Genomic DNA, 17,435 nt, shown 5'->3' with positions numbered 1-17,435 from the left:
TTCTTTTAGCTACAACATCACAGGGCACTGCGTCCTCAAGCATTCATAGCAATAGACTTAAGGTTCACAAAGTTCAGCGGTAATTAGATACCAGTTTGTACATAAATCTGCTTTTATATGGTTAAAATCTCACCTTGTGGTCATTTATCAGTGTGTATCTTTATTATTTGTTTTCATTTGTTGTTTTTGCATTCTGTTATTTCACAGGCTTCATAGGTCAGGCCTTTTATGGACTGTTTTTTTGGTCATGTACCTACCCTAATGCAAAGTAGAGCTAGCTGGGATATCCTTCCATCTTACGGAGAGATTAGCATTCACTGTGTCTACAAACATATTTGTGAATCTGATGTAAAGGAAACTTTTGAAGTACAATTTCAGAAGATTTGAAAGATAATGTTGGGCTGTTATTCTCAGGGGAGAAATGGAGAAAAGTTGGGTATGATGGCCAAAAACAGAAAAACAATTCACGTCCCACGACTTGGAGCTCCTTCACAAAGTCTTAATCTGTTTAAATAAATCAGCTCACTATGAGATTGGAACCTTTTCCTTCAGACGCACATGTAATATTTCAGTGAGGAAGTGTAGCAGCAAAGTGTGTGTGGTCTGAGTTTAAGCCTAAAATGACAGCTTCCTGTGTGTACGCTGTGTTTGGTTAAGTTAAAGCGTAAACAAGCCCACTTTTCCCTTTTCTGGTTTCATAACACTTTATGGTCTACAAAGCAGTTTTTTTTTTCTTATAGCTGTTGCATGCAAGATTTTCATTGTTTCTAAGGGAACGGCGTGTCTGTTTCTTTTATCTTTTACATTATACATTTTTAATGATACTGTAACAAAATGTGCTCATTACACATGCGGGAGATGAAAACTGAAGTTGATGCAGTTTATCTTTTTGAAGGTGTGTTTGCATAGTTCTGCCAACTGAAACATCTAAGTACCCTTCCCCTTCCTCCTCCCCATCCCCTCGGCTGCTGTCAAGGCCCTCAACGGTGGACTTCCAGCAGTGTCATCCTAATTTACTGTCGGACATTTTCATTAGGCATTCAATGGCAGGTGTGTGCTGTGATGAGCGTCACATTTGATTAGAGTTTTGCTAGAGGCTGACCTGTGGAGAAAAAAGGTTAGCAATGCTTGTCAAATTTTATTAGCCAGAAGGCAGTCTTTGTAGCTCGCGCAAGGAAACGGAGAGATGAGATGAAAGAGGAGTGAGAGAAAGAGAGGCCAAAGTGCAGAGATGTGAAGCCTTCTGAAAGGCGGGTTGTAAAATACCGAGCTGTGCGAAGAAAAAGAGACGGAGGTGAGCTCCGACGGAAAGTAAATGGCAGTCCGTTGAGCACGTTGGCAGATTTTTTTGCCACGGTTCATGTAACGGCGTGAAGATTACATGACTCTGAGTTTACCTGACACTGTGACAAAGTGGAATTCCTTAATGCCTCCCGACAGGCTTGACTAATTATTGAATTCTTCTCAGACAACGCTACACAATCTATTTGATCTTGACTTGTTGGGTCATTTTGCACCTCCTGAACATGTCTGCCTCCTTTTCATCCTCTTCATGTTGGGACAGCACAGAACACACAGGTTAACCCACCTTCCAGCACACAAAAGGTGTGTGAAAGCGCAGACGTTGTGATAGATGCTGTAATTTTCTATGTTGCGAACAAAACTACATCTTGTTTTACTTCCATGGGTTCGACTGCCTAAAGAAGCGCTTATAAAAACAGCTCATTATTAGTGTAGGCTGAGTATCTGTGCTCTGTCTGAGCAATTAGTGCTTTTTCTTTGCATTCAAGCAGTTTGCAGCTTATTTTATTTGGTCAGTAAGAGGGAGCAGTGTCAATGAAGGCTAGAGTTTAGTTGTTTTTGTTATTACTGTAGACTTATGCAGCAATAGGGGTGTGTATTGGCAAGAATCTGGTGATACAATATGTTACGGGCCAATAATACAATATGTTGCAATATATCAGGATACTATAAGCAAGACGATATATTGCTATTTTTATTTACTTGTAGTAAACACTAAACACTGTTACATGCATGACTTACTGAATAAGAACAGAGGATCTACATTTCACTGCAAAATAAATAAGATCGGTGATCTTTATTATCGTTATGAATAATGAATAAAGAAATGAAAATCTGCCTTATCAGTAAAGATCGGTTGTTTGATAAAAATCGATCAAGCGGCAACCTCCGGCGGTTAAAAGTGGAGCCGATGCAGAAGTGAATAAAACTGCAGTTCCCCCTTCGTCCACTAGGGCTTCTAAAACAGAGCGAATCCCATGTTAAAAATGCAGAAATAAACATGTTTACAGCCTGGTACAAAAATCCATTTTGGGTTTAATAGGTCAGGTTTACCTTCATGACAACTGGGGGGGGAGTAGGGTAATTTTTTTCTAACTCGCCCATTTAAAAGTAATTGAATCTCGAAATTCGGCATGTTTAGGGGCGTGTCCTTTTGATTGACAGGTACACAATCTCCCATTTCAAGAAAAACGTAGAACAACCGCAGTTTTTGGCCGGTTAACAACGTGACTTAGCTTTAGCCCGCTTACCTCCGCTAGCTGGTTAGCTCCTGTTATCTCTGGGTTAGCTCGGTTAGCTCTTAGCTACAGGTAGCTCGGAGTTCACTCAATGTCAATCATCCACCATGACGCTCACAGCCCCCCTCTCAGCTCCACCTCTTTGCCCATATTTGTATTTTACGGGCGAGACGACACGCATGCCCCTGCCAACATGGCGATGGTAGGAACCGCCCATCGAGCTTCAGTTCAGCTCTTCAGAAACCTCTTGGTGACGTCACGGAGGCTACGTCCATCTTTTTATATACAGTCCATAAAATCAATACAGGGCTTTTGAATATCGATATATTGTCACACAAAATATTGCAATATTTCGATACATCATTATTTTCTTACACCCTTAATCCAAAGCAGATTCACAAGTAATGAGCTTGCTGTGTTATAAAGAGAGATCCATCGTAGCTGAATGAACACAATGGCTGAGCTGGGATCAGTTTATTCATTTTAAGTATCAAGACAAACTTCCAGTGGATCATCAGAACATAACTAGGGGTTTTAGCTTTTAGCTGCAGCTAACTGAGATCTTGCTCCGTGCGGTAAGAGATCAAGCATCTGTTGGTCTTTTTTTCATAATACTGCCCGCCAGTGTTTGCTTTGGGGGAATTATTGCAACAAATGTCTAGTTATGTGATAGTCTCACGTTGTTCCTGATGCACTGATCTGTTGGCATCAGTTGAATTTTTCATTATAGCTTCAGGGTGGATGTCTAAATAAAAAAAAAATTCCCATCATGCTTTTAAAGCCAGCCCAGTGCTGAGGGTTTCGGTGTGATTCAAAGTAACAGCTAACATACAAGGTGTACAAATCTGTTTATTTAATGGAGTTTGACAGAAAACCATCTTTTCTTTTTTTTTTTTTACCATCACTTTCACTTTGGAGCTCCACCAAGTCCACCAGGGAACTAAACACTGACCACGCACTTTGATGTGTGCTTGCTTCCAACGTATAAGCTGAGAAAAATCTGCCAGCTTTAGCGTTTTCCCCCCTCGGTGTGTTTTGCTTGAATCAGCTAGCCACAGCAAGAACAAGTCACCAAACCAGCCGGCAGCAGAGCACAATTCCTAATTAGTCTGCCCTCACACTGGCTAACACCACGGGACTGCTTCTCTCCCACATTTTCTCTTCCTCACTTCATACAACGAGCAGTTTTGTTCACACTCCAGTCCCCCTGTTCTGTCTTTTACTCCTGTCTAAGTTGCCGTCTCGCTCTTTACGTCGCTTTTTCCTTCTCAATTCCTGCTCCACTCTCTCATCTTTCTCCTGCTATCCTCTCAGATCACACTGAAATATGGAGGAAATATTTAAAATAAAAGCATATCTCGCTTAAGTGATATCAAACCCTGTGGTTGAGGTAAAACCATAGACCGTATATGAAAGATGGACGGAGCCTCTGGTGGTTAAAAGTGAAGCCGATGCGGAAGTGCATAAAACTGCGGTTCCCCCTTCATCCACTAGGGGCTGCAAAACGGAGCAAATCTCCATAGACTCTCATGTTAAAAAGACCAACTTCACAGCAGAAATAAATATGTTTACAGCTTGGTTCAAAAATCCATTTTCGGGTTAATAGGTCAGGTTTACCTTCATGACAACTGTGGGGGGAGGGAATCTTTTTCTAACGTGCCCGTTTAAAAGTAGTTTAATCTCAAAATTTGGCATATTTAGGGACGTGTCCTTTCGATTGACAGATAACCGATCTCCCGCTTCAAGTAAGAAGAACGCCAAACAACCGCGGTTTTTAGCCGGTTAACAACGTTACTTAGCTTAAGCTCGCTTACCTCCGCTAGCTGGTTAGCTCCTGTTATCTCCAGGTTAGCTTGGTTAGCTCTTAGCTACAGGCAGTTTGGAGTTCGCTCGATGTCAATCATCCACCATGACGCTCACAGCCCCCCCGCTCAGCTCCACCTCTTTGCCCATATTTGTATTTTACGGGCGAGACGACACGCACGCCCCTGCCAACATGGCGATGGTAGGAACCGCCCATCGAGCTTCAGTTCAGCTCTTCAGAAACCTGTGGGTGATGTCATGGAGGCTACGTCCATCTTTTTATGTACAGTCTATGAATAAAACCGCAAAATACCACTTAATGGATATATTGCTTAGATGAAGTCAATATTATTTCCTTACCAAAGACTCGGGGTGAAACACAGATTATCTAGTCTTTTGGATTAGATTATCTGAATACATTGTAAAATGTTACTTATTCTATTATAACTTAATTATAATAAAGCTGATTCTTGCAGCTCAGACTCCTTTGTCATCATTAACAGTCTTGTGTCACACTAGTTCATTAGTAGCATCGTAGCTCGCTCAGGCTTACAACAGTTGTGTTTACACATCTGGCCTCAGGCCTGCAGACAGCAGCACTTATAAGCAGCTGATGACAGCAGGGTAGCTTACCTGTCTCAACTAAAAACACATCAGAGAGGACGTGCTAATATGTGTGCTTGTAAAAAAAAAAAAAAAAAACTACACACACCCATGCATATTCATCCCTTTCTGTTCAAAATGCAGCCTTCTGTAGCGACAACCGTCAAGCCGCTAATGTTTTATCTGGAATCGGGCTCCGTCTTCAGCCATTAATATGATAATATTTGGCGTTGTCAGTGATGGAGGCCGCAGCATAATGAGATAATTACAGTGTTGTTTCATTCGGAGAGCGACACGCACGCTCAATCAAAATGGCAGGCCTAATTACGGGCCCAGGGATTGGCTAATGGGATCGCTAGAAGAAGGATGTCATGGAAAAAAAGAAGAGAGGGAAGAAAAGTTTGAACCTGGATCTGTCTCTGAGGGTCCCTTTATTTGTGGGTGGAAACGCAGTTGGTAAATAAACAATAGGAAGGATTAAGTGTTAATATTCTAGTAGTATGAAGGATGCATCACTCGGGGCAACGGATTGATTAGCTGTGTTGAAAGAAGCCATTACCTTGATCTTAAGAAACAATTTGGGCAAAATTGCCTCCAATGCCCCTTGAAATATCCATCTTTATAAAACAGAAGCATCTTTGCCTGTATTTTACTGCAGCACAGAAACTTTTGAAAGTTGTTCCAGAAAATAAGGCGTTTCATGCCAGGAGGGACTCTGCAGTGAGGGTGGAGGGGGTACTCACACACACACACACACACACATATTGGTGCAGAACACTTTGCAGACTGGCAAAGAAGTTTGAGTGACTCAGCCGTCTGTCCCCGATGAGATGAACAGAGGATGTTCTGCATTAAATCAGGTTTCATGTTTACAGTCAAACACAGTGTCACAGTGTGTCCCTAAAAACTGAAATTACACGCACAGAAACACACACCTTTATACCAACCTGGTATTTCAGTCCCAAACTCACACTCACTCAGGCAGGTCTTCTAATTAAACCCAGGGTCGCAAGAGAGACTTAAACAGGGAGGCTCTGCGTTTCACCTCCACTAATGAACCTCTATCTGCTCGTCTTCACTCGCTTTTGGTCAATATCTGCCTGCAGGTCAGAGCGTGCTTCACTGTCGGTGGGGGTGGAGGGATATCTGACTTCTTCAGACACAGATTTAACATGAGAACTTCACCTTTTTCTCCACGTTTTACATTTAATTGTTTTTTTGTGTGTGTGTGTGTGTGAGTTTGAATATTTTTATGCCGCTCGCGTCTCCTGCGGGTGGAAAACGCAAACGAGCGTCGTATCAGTGTCAATATTAGATACCTGTTTCCACAGCAGCCAGTAAACACAGATAAAAGACAGCAGTGTGTCATACTTTGGTAGCGCATCCTGAGGGATTGTGCTCGCTCAGGCGTGTACTGTTTGTTACCTTGATGTGTGTGTGTGTGTGTGTGTGTATCCACAGCCTTGTTTATGTGTGCCCAGCTATGTGTCGCTTATCTGGCATTAAGGTCCAGTGAACATGACGATGTTTCTCTTTAAGTTTTGTCCCCATTCTGTCCTGTTCTTATCTCCTCACTGGCACTTTTTTTTTTTTTTTTTTTTTATTATTATCGCTTTGGTTTCTTCATTTTTACCTTCTGGTCTCCACAAAGGTCCAGTTCGGCACTGGTTTGACTGGTTTGACTACGCTTGACTTAAATATATCACCCCACCGCTCTGTGAGACTTTCATTAGATTCTGCTTTTTTACTCGTACTTTTCCCGCCTTTGTTTCCTCTTTTAGGTGTAGTTGGTCCAGTTTAGACTCTTCCAGATCTTTTTGGGTATTATTGTCAGATGTCTTCTGCTGTCAAAGACCAGAGAATACTGGTGGTTGTGCTATTTCTGCTCAACAAACTCCTCCACAGTGTGAATGATGATCAACCTGTCCTGTCTCTCTGCAGCGATCCGCGTCAGCAGGGTCTGCGCAGGGAGTACCAGCCAGCCCGTGCCGCTCCGGGTTACGAGGAGCTGGACGCAGCACGACGCCGGTTCCTGGACTACGACCCACACCGGGTGAGTTGGCACGCTTTGCAGGCTTGCAGCCTGGAGAAGATTCATGTAGCGAACAAAAGGTTGGGAATGTTTACAACGCAACCTTGCAGTGTTTGTGTACTTGTTTCCAGGGTAGTCTTGTGCTCCTGGGAGGCCAGATTTTCGTTGCTGCTTTCAGCTCCCTTAACCTTTCAGCTCCACATTTGGTTTATAGAGAGATCCTCAGGTCTGCTGGCATTCTCATACCACCTCAATACCACAACTTTTTCTCTTCTCCTGCTTTTCTGTTTCTCTATACCTTCTTCAATGACCTCTAAATCCCCCCCCCCCCCCCCCCCCCCACCCTTTTTCCTGTTTCTACAACAGCAACAGTAGCACTGAAATCCCCAACTGCAGCAGCTGCCTGTCTTAACCAAGCTGCAGCGCTAAACATCCCTGAACCCACATCGATCTGGCCTGAGGAATCATTTCATTTAGCTCTGTACACATACACACTCAGCATACTCAGCCTGGAAATCAATAGACATTTATCAGCCATTTTCGAAGAGGATTTTTCTAATAGTGAGCCAACAGATGCAGAAAATCACACTTTGATCCAGATCAGAGTCTCTGCATGTAACCACGGCGATTTGCAAAAGCATTTTCCTGAGTGGTGGGTCTAGTTTTTGTTATGTAAGACACCTGAGCAGAGAGATGTGCGGAGGCATCCTGGAAACGTGACAGCGTCGCCGATGTCCAATCAGCGGACACAACTCGCCTCCTGCTGGGCTCACCTCCTCGCTTATTGTTTTTATTGAGCTCTGTGAATCACTCTTCATTAGGCACTAACAGGCAAATGCTGTGTTTTTGTTGTTGTTTTAGTCCACGGGGGTTTGTCACACCTTACATAAAGCCTTGCAGCATGTGTTTCTCCTGACCATGACTCGGCCGAGATGCAAAGCCTGATGCAATTTAAGCGCTGCAGGTGTGCGCTGCAGCCTCCGTTCGGATTATTTTCCACCTAAACAAGAAGAGAGAGCCGTGTCTAAAGTAAAAAACCAACAGCGGGTTCCTCCCCTGAGGAGCGCGATAATGAAACACTCCACCCACTTGCTCACATACATGGTGCGAATGGAAACAAGAAAACAGTAAAAGATTAAGAAAAAGGAGAAAAGATGATAATAGCTTCGGGCTATCTATAGCTTTTTATCTTGAACTTCGCAGGATGTCGAGTATAAATTAATAGAAACATGCATTTATGTCTATTTTAGTCTATAATGAGAGAGAAAGGAGAGCTGCAGAGCTTCCAGTCAGGGTTGTTCATCTTCAGCGGGGATATCAGTGCACACACCCTTTGATTCAGCTGGATATTACTCCACATTTACCTGTTTTCTGTGTGTGTGTGTGGTGTGAGAGGAGCGTAAATGGAGACCCACTTGAGTGAGGCGCTCGCTCACATCGGCCTTGTTTGATCAGCCTTTTAGCCGTCACCTCCGCCACCACCTCCAGCGTGCCGCGCTGCTCTTTTATGCTCGGCTGTATCTGCAGCCTTGAATAGTAAAAAAAAAAAAGAGGCTTTCTAAGCTCTCTCCACGCAAGGCCACGAGCACCATTCTTCCTCTCCGAGTGCTTTCCCAGCCTTTGAAAAAGAAGATGAGTGTGCGTCTTCATTTGCTCTCCTGTAAACAGAGACTGACGACAATATCTACTCATGTGTGTTTATTCTCCACGCGGTGGTGTCTCTGCTAGGGTGTGTGTAGTCACATTTAACTGGGTGTGTGCTTCACCGACTTTTAGCTCACTCCTCCAAAACCTCGCTCTGTTTCCCTGTCGTTCTGTCTCTAATTTGGCCCTTCCTCCATGTTCCCTGTCTGCGGATAGGTCACACTTGTAATTATGCCAATCACACTGTCCCATTCTCTCCGTCTGTTGTCTCTATATACTAATGATAGGCTCTGTTTAAATGTCTAGATGGCCAATTAAGGCTCAAAAGTACATGAGAAATTTTTTTTCATTGACTTCTTTGTTCTATAAGAAGATTTGGGAAGAACTTTTTACTTGACATAGCGGGATGTTTCTGCAGAGTCCTGTGACATTTCCATGAAATGTGCTTTATTATACTTCTGCTATATTTCACAAGCTACCACCCTTATCCCAAAAAAGTTGGTTTACTGTGTTAAATGTGAATAGAAACAGAATGCAAAGTTCAGTAACTTCCATAAAGTCGTATTTTATTCCCAGTAGAGCATAAACAGCAAATCCGATGTTGAATCTGAGATATTTTACAACTTCACAGAAAATGTTTCCTATTTAAATTTAATCAACACATCTTTTAAAAAGTTGGAACAGGGGCAACAAAATGCTGGAATAGTAATTGGCTTCAATAAAAAGCAACCGGAGGAGCATTTGACAACTAATTATGTTATTTGGCAATATTTGAGTATAAAAGGAGCATTTCAGAGAGGCAGAGCCTCTCAGATGTGAATGTGGATAAAAGTTTATGAACATGAGACATTATGCATCTAAAAATTGAGTAATAATTATAAAAAAAAAAGTTCTTCATTGTATAATTTCAAACACTTTAAGATCAAAGGTTCAGAGAATGAGGAGGAGTCTCTGTACACATGGGACAAGGCTGGATGTAAAACTATGTGATAGGTCCTCAGGCAGCCCCTGCATTAAAATCAGACATAATCCGCTACTGGAAACCACCGCATGGGTTCAGAAACCACTGTGAACACAGTTTGCTGTGTAATCCAACATATTAGCTGATAAAATTCAACATTTTATGAAAAATATTGGGTCATTTTAAATTGATAGGAATTAGCAAGCCTATGCTATCGTAACGTTAGCGTAGGGGGATGCTTGGTGCTGTTAGCATCCCATCTTCTTTTAACAACTGTCTGTAAACATCTGCACAGTGAGGAGACTACTTAATGGAGTTTTAGAGGAGGACTGTTGTCCCTTTCTGGTCTGATGCAGGATTCTAGCTGCTCAGCAGGATTGGACTTTTGTCGCTGGATTTTGCATTTCACAAAGCAGAAAATGGATTTCTATTGATAAGAGGTCTGGACTGAAGGCAGGCCAGTTCAGCACCTGAACTCTTCTCCATGCTGTTGTGATGGATCCAGTATGTGGTTTAGCACTGTCTTGCTGAAGTCTGCAAAGCTTTCCCTGACAGAGACGGTGCCTGGATGGGAGCATATGTGGAAACTGGTTGCACCCTGTGCACTTTAGTCTGCAGGACAAAGTGTTCTTTTAAAATCCCTTTTTAATTAAACTAGGAGTTTAATGTGACAAAATACTTGTTTCCCGATTCGATTCCGATTTTTCAGTTGCCGATTCGATTTAAATTGCTTCTAGAAATTCTTCGATATTGCTGATTTTTGTAAATTAAAAACAAAAAAAAGTATAAAACTTATTTTTTGCTCATTTTTTTTTATTTAAAAAAAGAAAAAACAACACAGTATCCAGACCATCATTCTGCTGCTATAATGCCCAAGAAGACAAGTTAAAAGATCAATAAAAACAATAAAAATGACAAAAATTTCATAATGGATTATTTTTAATTGTTTAAAAAATAGATATTTTAACAAATAAAATCAATTTTTTAACAAAAAAATTTATTTTAAAACTGTGAAGCAAAAAATCCCAAATTTCTATTTTCCAGTTCAATTTTCCCACCACTAAAGTAAACCATATGCATTTACCATCTCCATGTTTGAGCAAAATAATGCAAAAAAAATGACCAATCAAGGTTGGATTTAGTCTTATTTATGGTTGACTCAGATGTTTGATTTATTTGGGGGGGGATCTGAACAACTGAAACATTACAACATTTCCTCAAGCGACTGGCTTTACTTGTCCCAGACATTAAACGCGTGTATAAGAAGTATAAAGAATATATATCTGAAAATAGAAAGTCGAATTAAATCTCATTCTAAAACAATTATCCACTGCCTAGAAGGTAAAACTGGGGTTATAAATGGGGTTACGGTGTGTTCAGACCAAACGTGTTTTGAGTGTCGAAAATGCTGGTCACTGAACTGCCACTTTTGTGTCCGCCGCCCAAAACGCTCCCAACGCTCCTGCCGCGTCTGCCGCTGTGTGTCTGGAGTGAGTGGCAAACGCGGCGGAAAAGAGAGGAGGGAGGCGGCGCTTTCCTTCCGGTCAGTTTGAATGATGGCGGATTCAGTAGAGATATGGCATAGTTTTATTTAATAAACAAAGACGTTGTCAGAGGGCAGTGATTGTCAGTGTTAATGCAACAAGAGCCGCACTCAGCAGAGAGCCCCCCCCCCCCCCCCCCCCCAAACAAAGCGTTGCTAGGCAATGTATCCTGCTACATTGCCAAATCAGTAACATGCAGCTTTTTATCAAGGAATGGTTATCCTAAATATTGCACGGAGTAATGGTATCTCAACCCCGTGTCTGGGTTCACCACAGGAATCCTCCAGGAGCTGCGAGCTGATCGCTCTGATTGGTTGACGCCCCGCGTCGAGCGGACAAAGTTCAGCCTTGTCTATCTCTGGCTTTTGACGCGCGTTCCATCGAGCTTAAAAAACTTCTTAAATTTTCGTTGCGTTCCGCGTGGAACGCTGACGCCCAAAACGCTCAAAACGTGACGCAAGAGAGCTCGACGCCCCCTTGCCGCGCCTCCTCATAGACTTTACATGGAAATCTGCCGCTCTTGACGCTCACAACGCGTTTGGTCTGAACACACTGTTAGATGATACAGTTTAAGGAGTTTGAATGAACTTTAGCCTCAAAAGATGAAGTGAGAATCTGTGTGTGTGTGTGTGTGTGTGTGTGTGTGTGTGTGTGTGTGTGTGTGTGTGTGTGTGTGTGTGTGTGTGTGTGTGTGTGTGTGTGTGTGTGTGCGTGCCTGATGTGACACCAAGGCTGCAACTACTGGAGGATTTAGTTGATGAAACGATTTGACATCCAGATCTGAGTCATTTAGATATTTTTATCATTTTTCTTTGTTTTTCTGGCCCCCTAGTGGGCGTTAGACACCAGTAACATGGGCAACTGTGTGCACTGAACTGGCCGCTAAATGAAGCAACATTCCAGCAGGAACACACACACTGTGTGAAGATGTACTCCAACCTTTAACTTTTAAACCTCCTTTCAACATAAAACTAGATGATTCCCATGATCTAGACCTGCTTTTATATTACTTGGTAAACACATTAAGCAGATACTGGAGTTTACACACACACACAGACACACACACACACATGCATCTTATCTTCAACTCATTACCTGCAAATCATCCACAACAGCGGCAGCACATACAACACCTTAACGAAAACAGAAGCACTCACTCAGCGGCACACACACTCATCAGAAGACTTGTCACTCGTTGCGCAGCTGTTTTTTTGTGCTTCTCTCTAATGTCATGTGCGGACATCCATCACCTTGATGATATTTTAATGTCACCTCCTCAGGCAGTCTCAATTTCATGTGGCAAGCTCTCGCCACACACCTTGTGCTGTGAACATTTCAGGTCCACTCACAAAGAACACACACACACACACACACAGAGCAGAAGTTTAATAGATGTGCTGGCAGGCCAGTCCCGCTGTGCACCGACTGCTGCCCACAGAGCAGGCGAGCCCGGCAGAATATAAAGGCATAGCTGGCAGCCAGGAGAACAAAAACAAAAGAGCTGATGGAAATCCGAACTTGGTGTTTGACACAAATATGAAAAATAAAAAAGATTGAGAACATGACAAAGCAACAGTTTAAAATTGGAGGTTTATAAGAAGGCTTTTAAGGGGGGAAATTATCACATCTGACAGAAAGAGCTTGATGAACACGAAGGATATTGGTTGATAAATATATATTTATATCCATTTTATGTTGATTTATTAAATGTTTTGTTATATTTTGATTCCAGTTGTTTTCTTCTTTGCCTGTGAGGAAATAAGAACTACACAAATATGTTGTATATATTATATATAATTATATCATTACATCATTAGCATAAATGCTCCAAGAGTTGTGGAATTACAAAGAATATATTTTATTTTCTATCTCTGGCAACTGCATCTGATTGCAAAGCGTTAACCAGTTAAAGTGCTGCTGTTACGCTCCCTCCATAGATTGAGAACATACACTTTGGCTTCCAGCCAATCCAAACATTTCATTTGAGGGTACAGCTGTAAACTTCATCGTTCTGTCATTGGCTGATGGTGACTTTGGCTACCAGCCATGCACCAGCCTGGTTAGAACAAAAGACACACACATACACAATTATCCTCAAGATGTAAGCAACAATCCAAATGAGCGTTGACATGTCTGCTCTTTATTCACCAGGATGGACACGTATCTCGTCCCGCAGCTGAGCTGGTTGGAAAGTCGAGCCAAAAAATAAAAAAGAATTTGGTAACAGAGTTCTGTTTGGGTGTTAACATGTGTGGATCTTCATCTTCCATATCACTTGCAACCAAGCGGCAACCAAGCGGCAACCTCCGGCGGTTAAAAGTGAAACCTATGCGGAAGTGCATAAAACTGCAGTTCCCCCTTCATCCACTAGGGGCTCCAAAACAGAGCAAATCTCCATAGACTCCCATGTTAAAAAGACCAACTTCACACCAGAAATAAACATGTTTACAGCCTGGTTTAAAAATCCATTTTAGGTTTAATAGGTCAGGTTTACCTTCATGACAACTGTGGGGGGAGTGAATTTTTTTCTAACTCGCCCGTTTTAAAGTAATTTAATCTCAAAATTTGGCATATTTAAGGGTGTGTCCTTTTGATTGACAGGTACCCGATCTCCCGCTTCAAGTAAGAAGAACATTGAACAACCGCAGTTTTTAGCCGGTTAACAACGCGACTTAGCTTTACCCCGCTTACCTCCGCTAGCTGGTTGGCTCCTGTTATCTCAGGGTTAGCTCAGTTAGCTTTTAGCTCGGAGTTCGCTCAAGGTCAATTATCCACCATGACGCTTATGGCTCCCTTCTCAGCTCCACCTCTTTGTCCATATTTGTATTTTCCTAGCGAGGCGACGCACATGACGCTGCCAACATGGCGATGGTAGGAACCGCCCACCGAGCTTCAATTCAGCTCTTCAGAAACCCATGGGTGACGTCACGGAGGCTACGTCCATCTCTTTATATACAGTCTATGGTTGCAACAGACTGATGTTTGTGGATCATAAGCCACATTTATGTGGTTGGTGTGCTTCTGCTCCCCTGCTGACTTGGCTGTCAGTCACATGCATAGATCCGCCTCCCACTCAGACGATTCTCCCCTTCGGTTTATTTTGTTTGGATAAAACAAGCTTTTAACAACACATTTGCAAATTAGCTACAGGTTATTCCTGCTCCACATTTCCAAAGCTGACGTTTTCGCGGGAAGGACTGGCTCCATCTTTGATCAGAGAGAGAAACCTGGTGTTTACTTGGACTCAATATTTCGCCCCTTTTTCCAGTGTGATGTTCCATCATTAGCAGGAGTTGTCATGGCAATAAGAGTGTGTCTTCAGCTTCTGAAAGTCTGTTATGTCCATCTTTGTTTGAACTTTGGTTTATCAACAGGGTTTCAGCAATTATTGTGGCCAACCAGTCAAGAGAAACTATGGCGGCCATGCCAGGGACAATCCCAACGGATGTAGACCCAAACATAGTATATTGTACAGACACTCACTTCCAATAAAAACCTTTTTCTGACATGTACAATCAAGATTTGTGATGCATTTCAAACTAACGCAGAGTAGACAACAATGTTTTATTTTCCCGTTTTCAATTCAATTCAATTCAAATTTTATTTCTGGAGCACATTTACCACAACCTCCGTTGACCAAAGGGCTGACCAAGCATGCAAACCAAAGATATCAATGAAAAATAACTTTAGTTTAAAAGAAAATACTGTATGAACAACAGGTGAAACACAATAAAACAGTTATAAACAACAATAAAACTCAAGTAAGATTTTTTTTAAAAAATGAAGTCAGTAAACATTTAATTAAAAAAATAAAAATAACCAAGATATCTTGTTAGCTAAGTTTTAAATGCCAGGGAGAATAAATGGGTGTTAAACTGGACTTAAACTACTCCAGGGATCTTGAGGCTCTAACAGAGAGCGGAAAGCTGTTCCACAGTCTGGGAGCTCCATCTCCTCGTTTTGAGCCTGGTTTTAGGCACTGCCAGCAGGAGCTGATCTGCAGACTTTAGCGCTCTTGACGGAGCAAAAGGCAGCAGAAACTCTGTTCAATAAGGCGGGGCCATGAAATTCAAACATTTAAAAACAATTAATCTAAAATCTAAAAGTCACCGGGAGCCAGTGAAAGGGAGGCCAGTACAGGAGTGATGTGATCCCATCGCTTGGTTTTTGTCAAGCATGCTGCAGCATTCTGCACTTTCTGCAAGCGCTGGAGGAACCCTGGTCCAACCCGATGTGAAGTGAGTTACAGTAATCTAGTCGTGATGTGACAAAAGCATGAAAAGCTCTTCCAATATGAGCCTGGTGGAGATACTGCTTTATTTTTTTAAAAAGAAGTCTGTTTTGACCCAAAAGCACCAAAAGTAACGTACTTTGATGATTCAGTCATTTTTATGGTTTTCTGCTCAGTGAAGACTTTTAGCTGCGTTTCTTTCCATTGTTTTGGTTTGCTACGCGCTAGCTTTGGTGCTACCTACGGAGCTCATGCCGTGATCTCATGCAGCCGTCCAGTTCAGGGGGCTCTCATGACAAAGAGGTTTAAACAGTATACGACACAATATCAGGACTTTATTTGACAACCTCAGGTGATGCAAATATTATTTCTATTTGCAAGATTTTATAGAACAGAATAATCATCATTAAAGCTGATGTTCAGGAAAAACACTTGGATGAAGGAAAGGAGGGAGTGTTTGAGATTTAGTGGTTTAAACTGTCTTCATACACACTTCTGCTTTTATATACTGAAGCATTAAGTATAAAATAAACTAAAGACAATTTTCTTCATGCTCCATGTTTGTTGTCTCGCTTCTGTTTCATTTTGTCAGTCAATTAATACGTTTTTCTCATTAATTTAGCTTTAAAAAAAAGTAGCTTTATAAGGAGCTGGAAAGAGTCGGTGTGTGGGAGGCCAAAATGATACTTTGTGCAGATGGAAGAAGGTGAGGAAGACAGCAGCTGCTCTGGGGGTGTTTCTCGGAGGGAGGGAGCACTAATGTTAGTCTAATGTTGGTGTTAATCAGGTTAGCATATGCCCACATGTGTGTGTGTGTGTGTGTGTGTGTGTGTGCGCGCTTGTGTCCTGTATATGTGTGCATGTATGCATGTGTTTAAGACATAGGCACACACCTGCGGTGTTTTAATGAAGAAAGACTAACAGGCTTCCATACAATCACTCTACGTTTCATCGTTTCTCTTCCCGTCTCCTTCTCACTTTCTATCTTTCTTACACACACACACACACCTACACACACAATGCTAAAGAAGAACATCATGTGTAGATCTTGGATCAGCAAACAAGTTGCATTGAAATCCAGCTTTGCGATGTATTTTTTGCAGACATGCTCTCAGGTGTTATCCTTTACACACCTGTGCTTGGAAGTTTTGCTTTAATTCTGTAACACATAAAGAATAATCTTTTTACTCATGCCTTCTTAAAAATCCAAATTTAGATGATTTTGGGCATGTTGGTTCTTTGTCACGCTTTGCCCTTATTTCTGAAGATTCTCATATCTTACATTTAGAGATGGCTGCAGGATGATACATTTGATATGACAAACAATAGAAACAATAAGGGGGGTGTCATCCTGCAGCTCGTGCCTCAACAGGTTAGGGAACTGCTAGCTTGGGCTATGTTTGTCCTGCAGGCATTAAAATTTCTACCTGACCCTGAAGTCGGATGCAATGCTTTGTAGCATGTGTGTGTGTTTCAGATTTGTTCTGCAATCTAAGCAGAAATGCATATTACGATCCAACAATGTTTACATTGTTTACGTCCATTGTTTACATTTAATCTCACCGTGTCCTGCCTGCTGAAGCGCAGATTTGTGAGGTCTGAATTAATTGATGTAAAAGTTGGATGAAATGCTGGAAGATCATTCAGATGGAGGTCTATTCGATATAGAGCTGATTTATATTGTTTAGCACCACATCAGATTTAAAACAACGGATTTGTGCCATTCAGACTGTAAAGAATCCGATGGGAGTGACATGTAGGCAAAACATCCCACCTGAGTTGCAGTCTGAGTATCTCTGAATGCAAATTAGCTCAAATTAAACACAAGCCAACGTACATGTGTAAACAAAGACCCGCTCCCAGACGTTTTATAACAGGCTTTTAAGAGGTAACATACCACAAACACATAAAAAGACACATACCACAATCTGCCTTGGAAAGGCAACATGCGCACACACACACACACATGCTGTCGTCAACTCTGGCTCATAGTTCATTTCACTGCTGGAGGTTCCAGCCAAATCCACGCTGGCAGCTGACTCACACTTAAACTTTGTGTGGAAAACTCCTCCTAATT

The 17,435-nt window shown here is 42.0% G+C and overlaps 1 protein-coding gene across 1 annotated transcript in view; it reads left to right on the top strand.

The window, feature by feature from the left end:
* Nucleotides 1-17,435, top strand: part of pard3ba (par-3 family cell polarity regulator beta a) — a gene marked incomplete at both ends in the record, with an annotated part of 221,277 nt that overhangs the window by 174,284 nt on the left and 29,558 nt on the right. The window contains one exon of the mRNA XM_079264124.1: nucleotides 6,888-6,999. Coding sequence (XP_079120250.1) covers nucleotides 6,888-6,999 — 112 coding nt within the window. The remainder of the gene's footprint in view (nucleotides 1-6,887; nucleotides 7,000-17,435) is intronic.

Source organism: Telmatherina bonti (genome assembly GCF_933228915.1).
Source record: "Telmatherina bonti genome assembly, chromosome: 24".
In the NCBI taxonomy this organism is placed as follows: domain Eukaryota; kingdom Metazoa; phylum Chordata; class Actinopteri; order Atheriniformes; family Telmatherinidae; genus Telmatherina; species Telmatherina bonti.
This window is presented reverse-complemented; position numbering and strand designations above follow the sequence as displayed.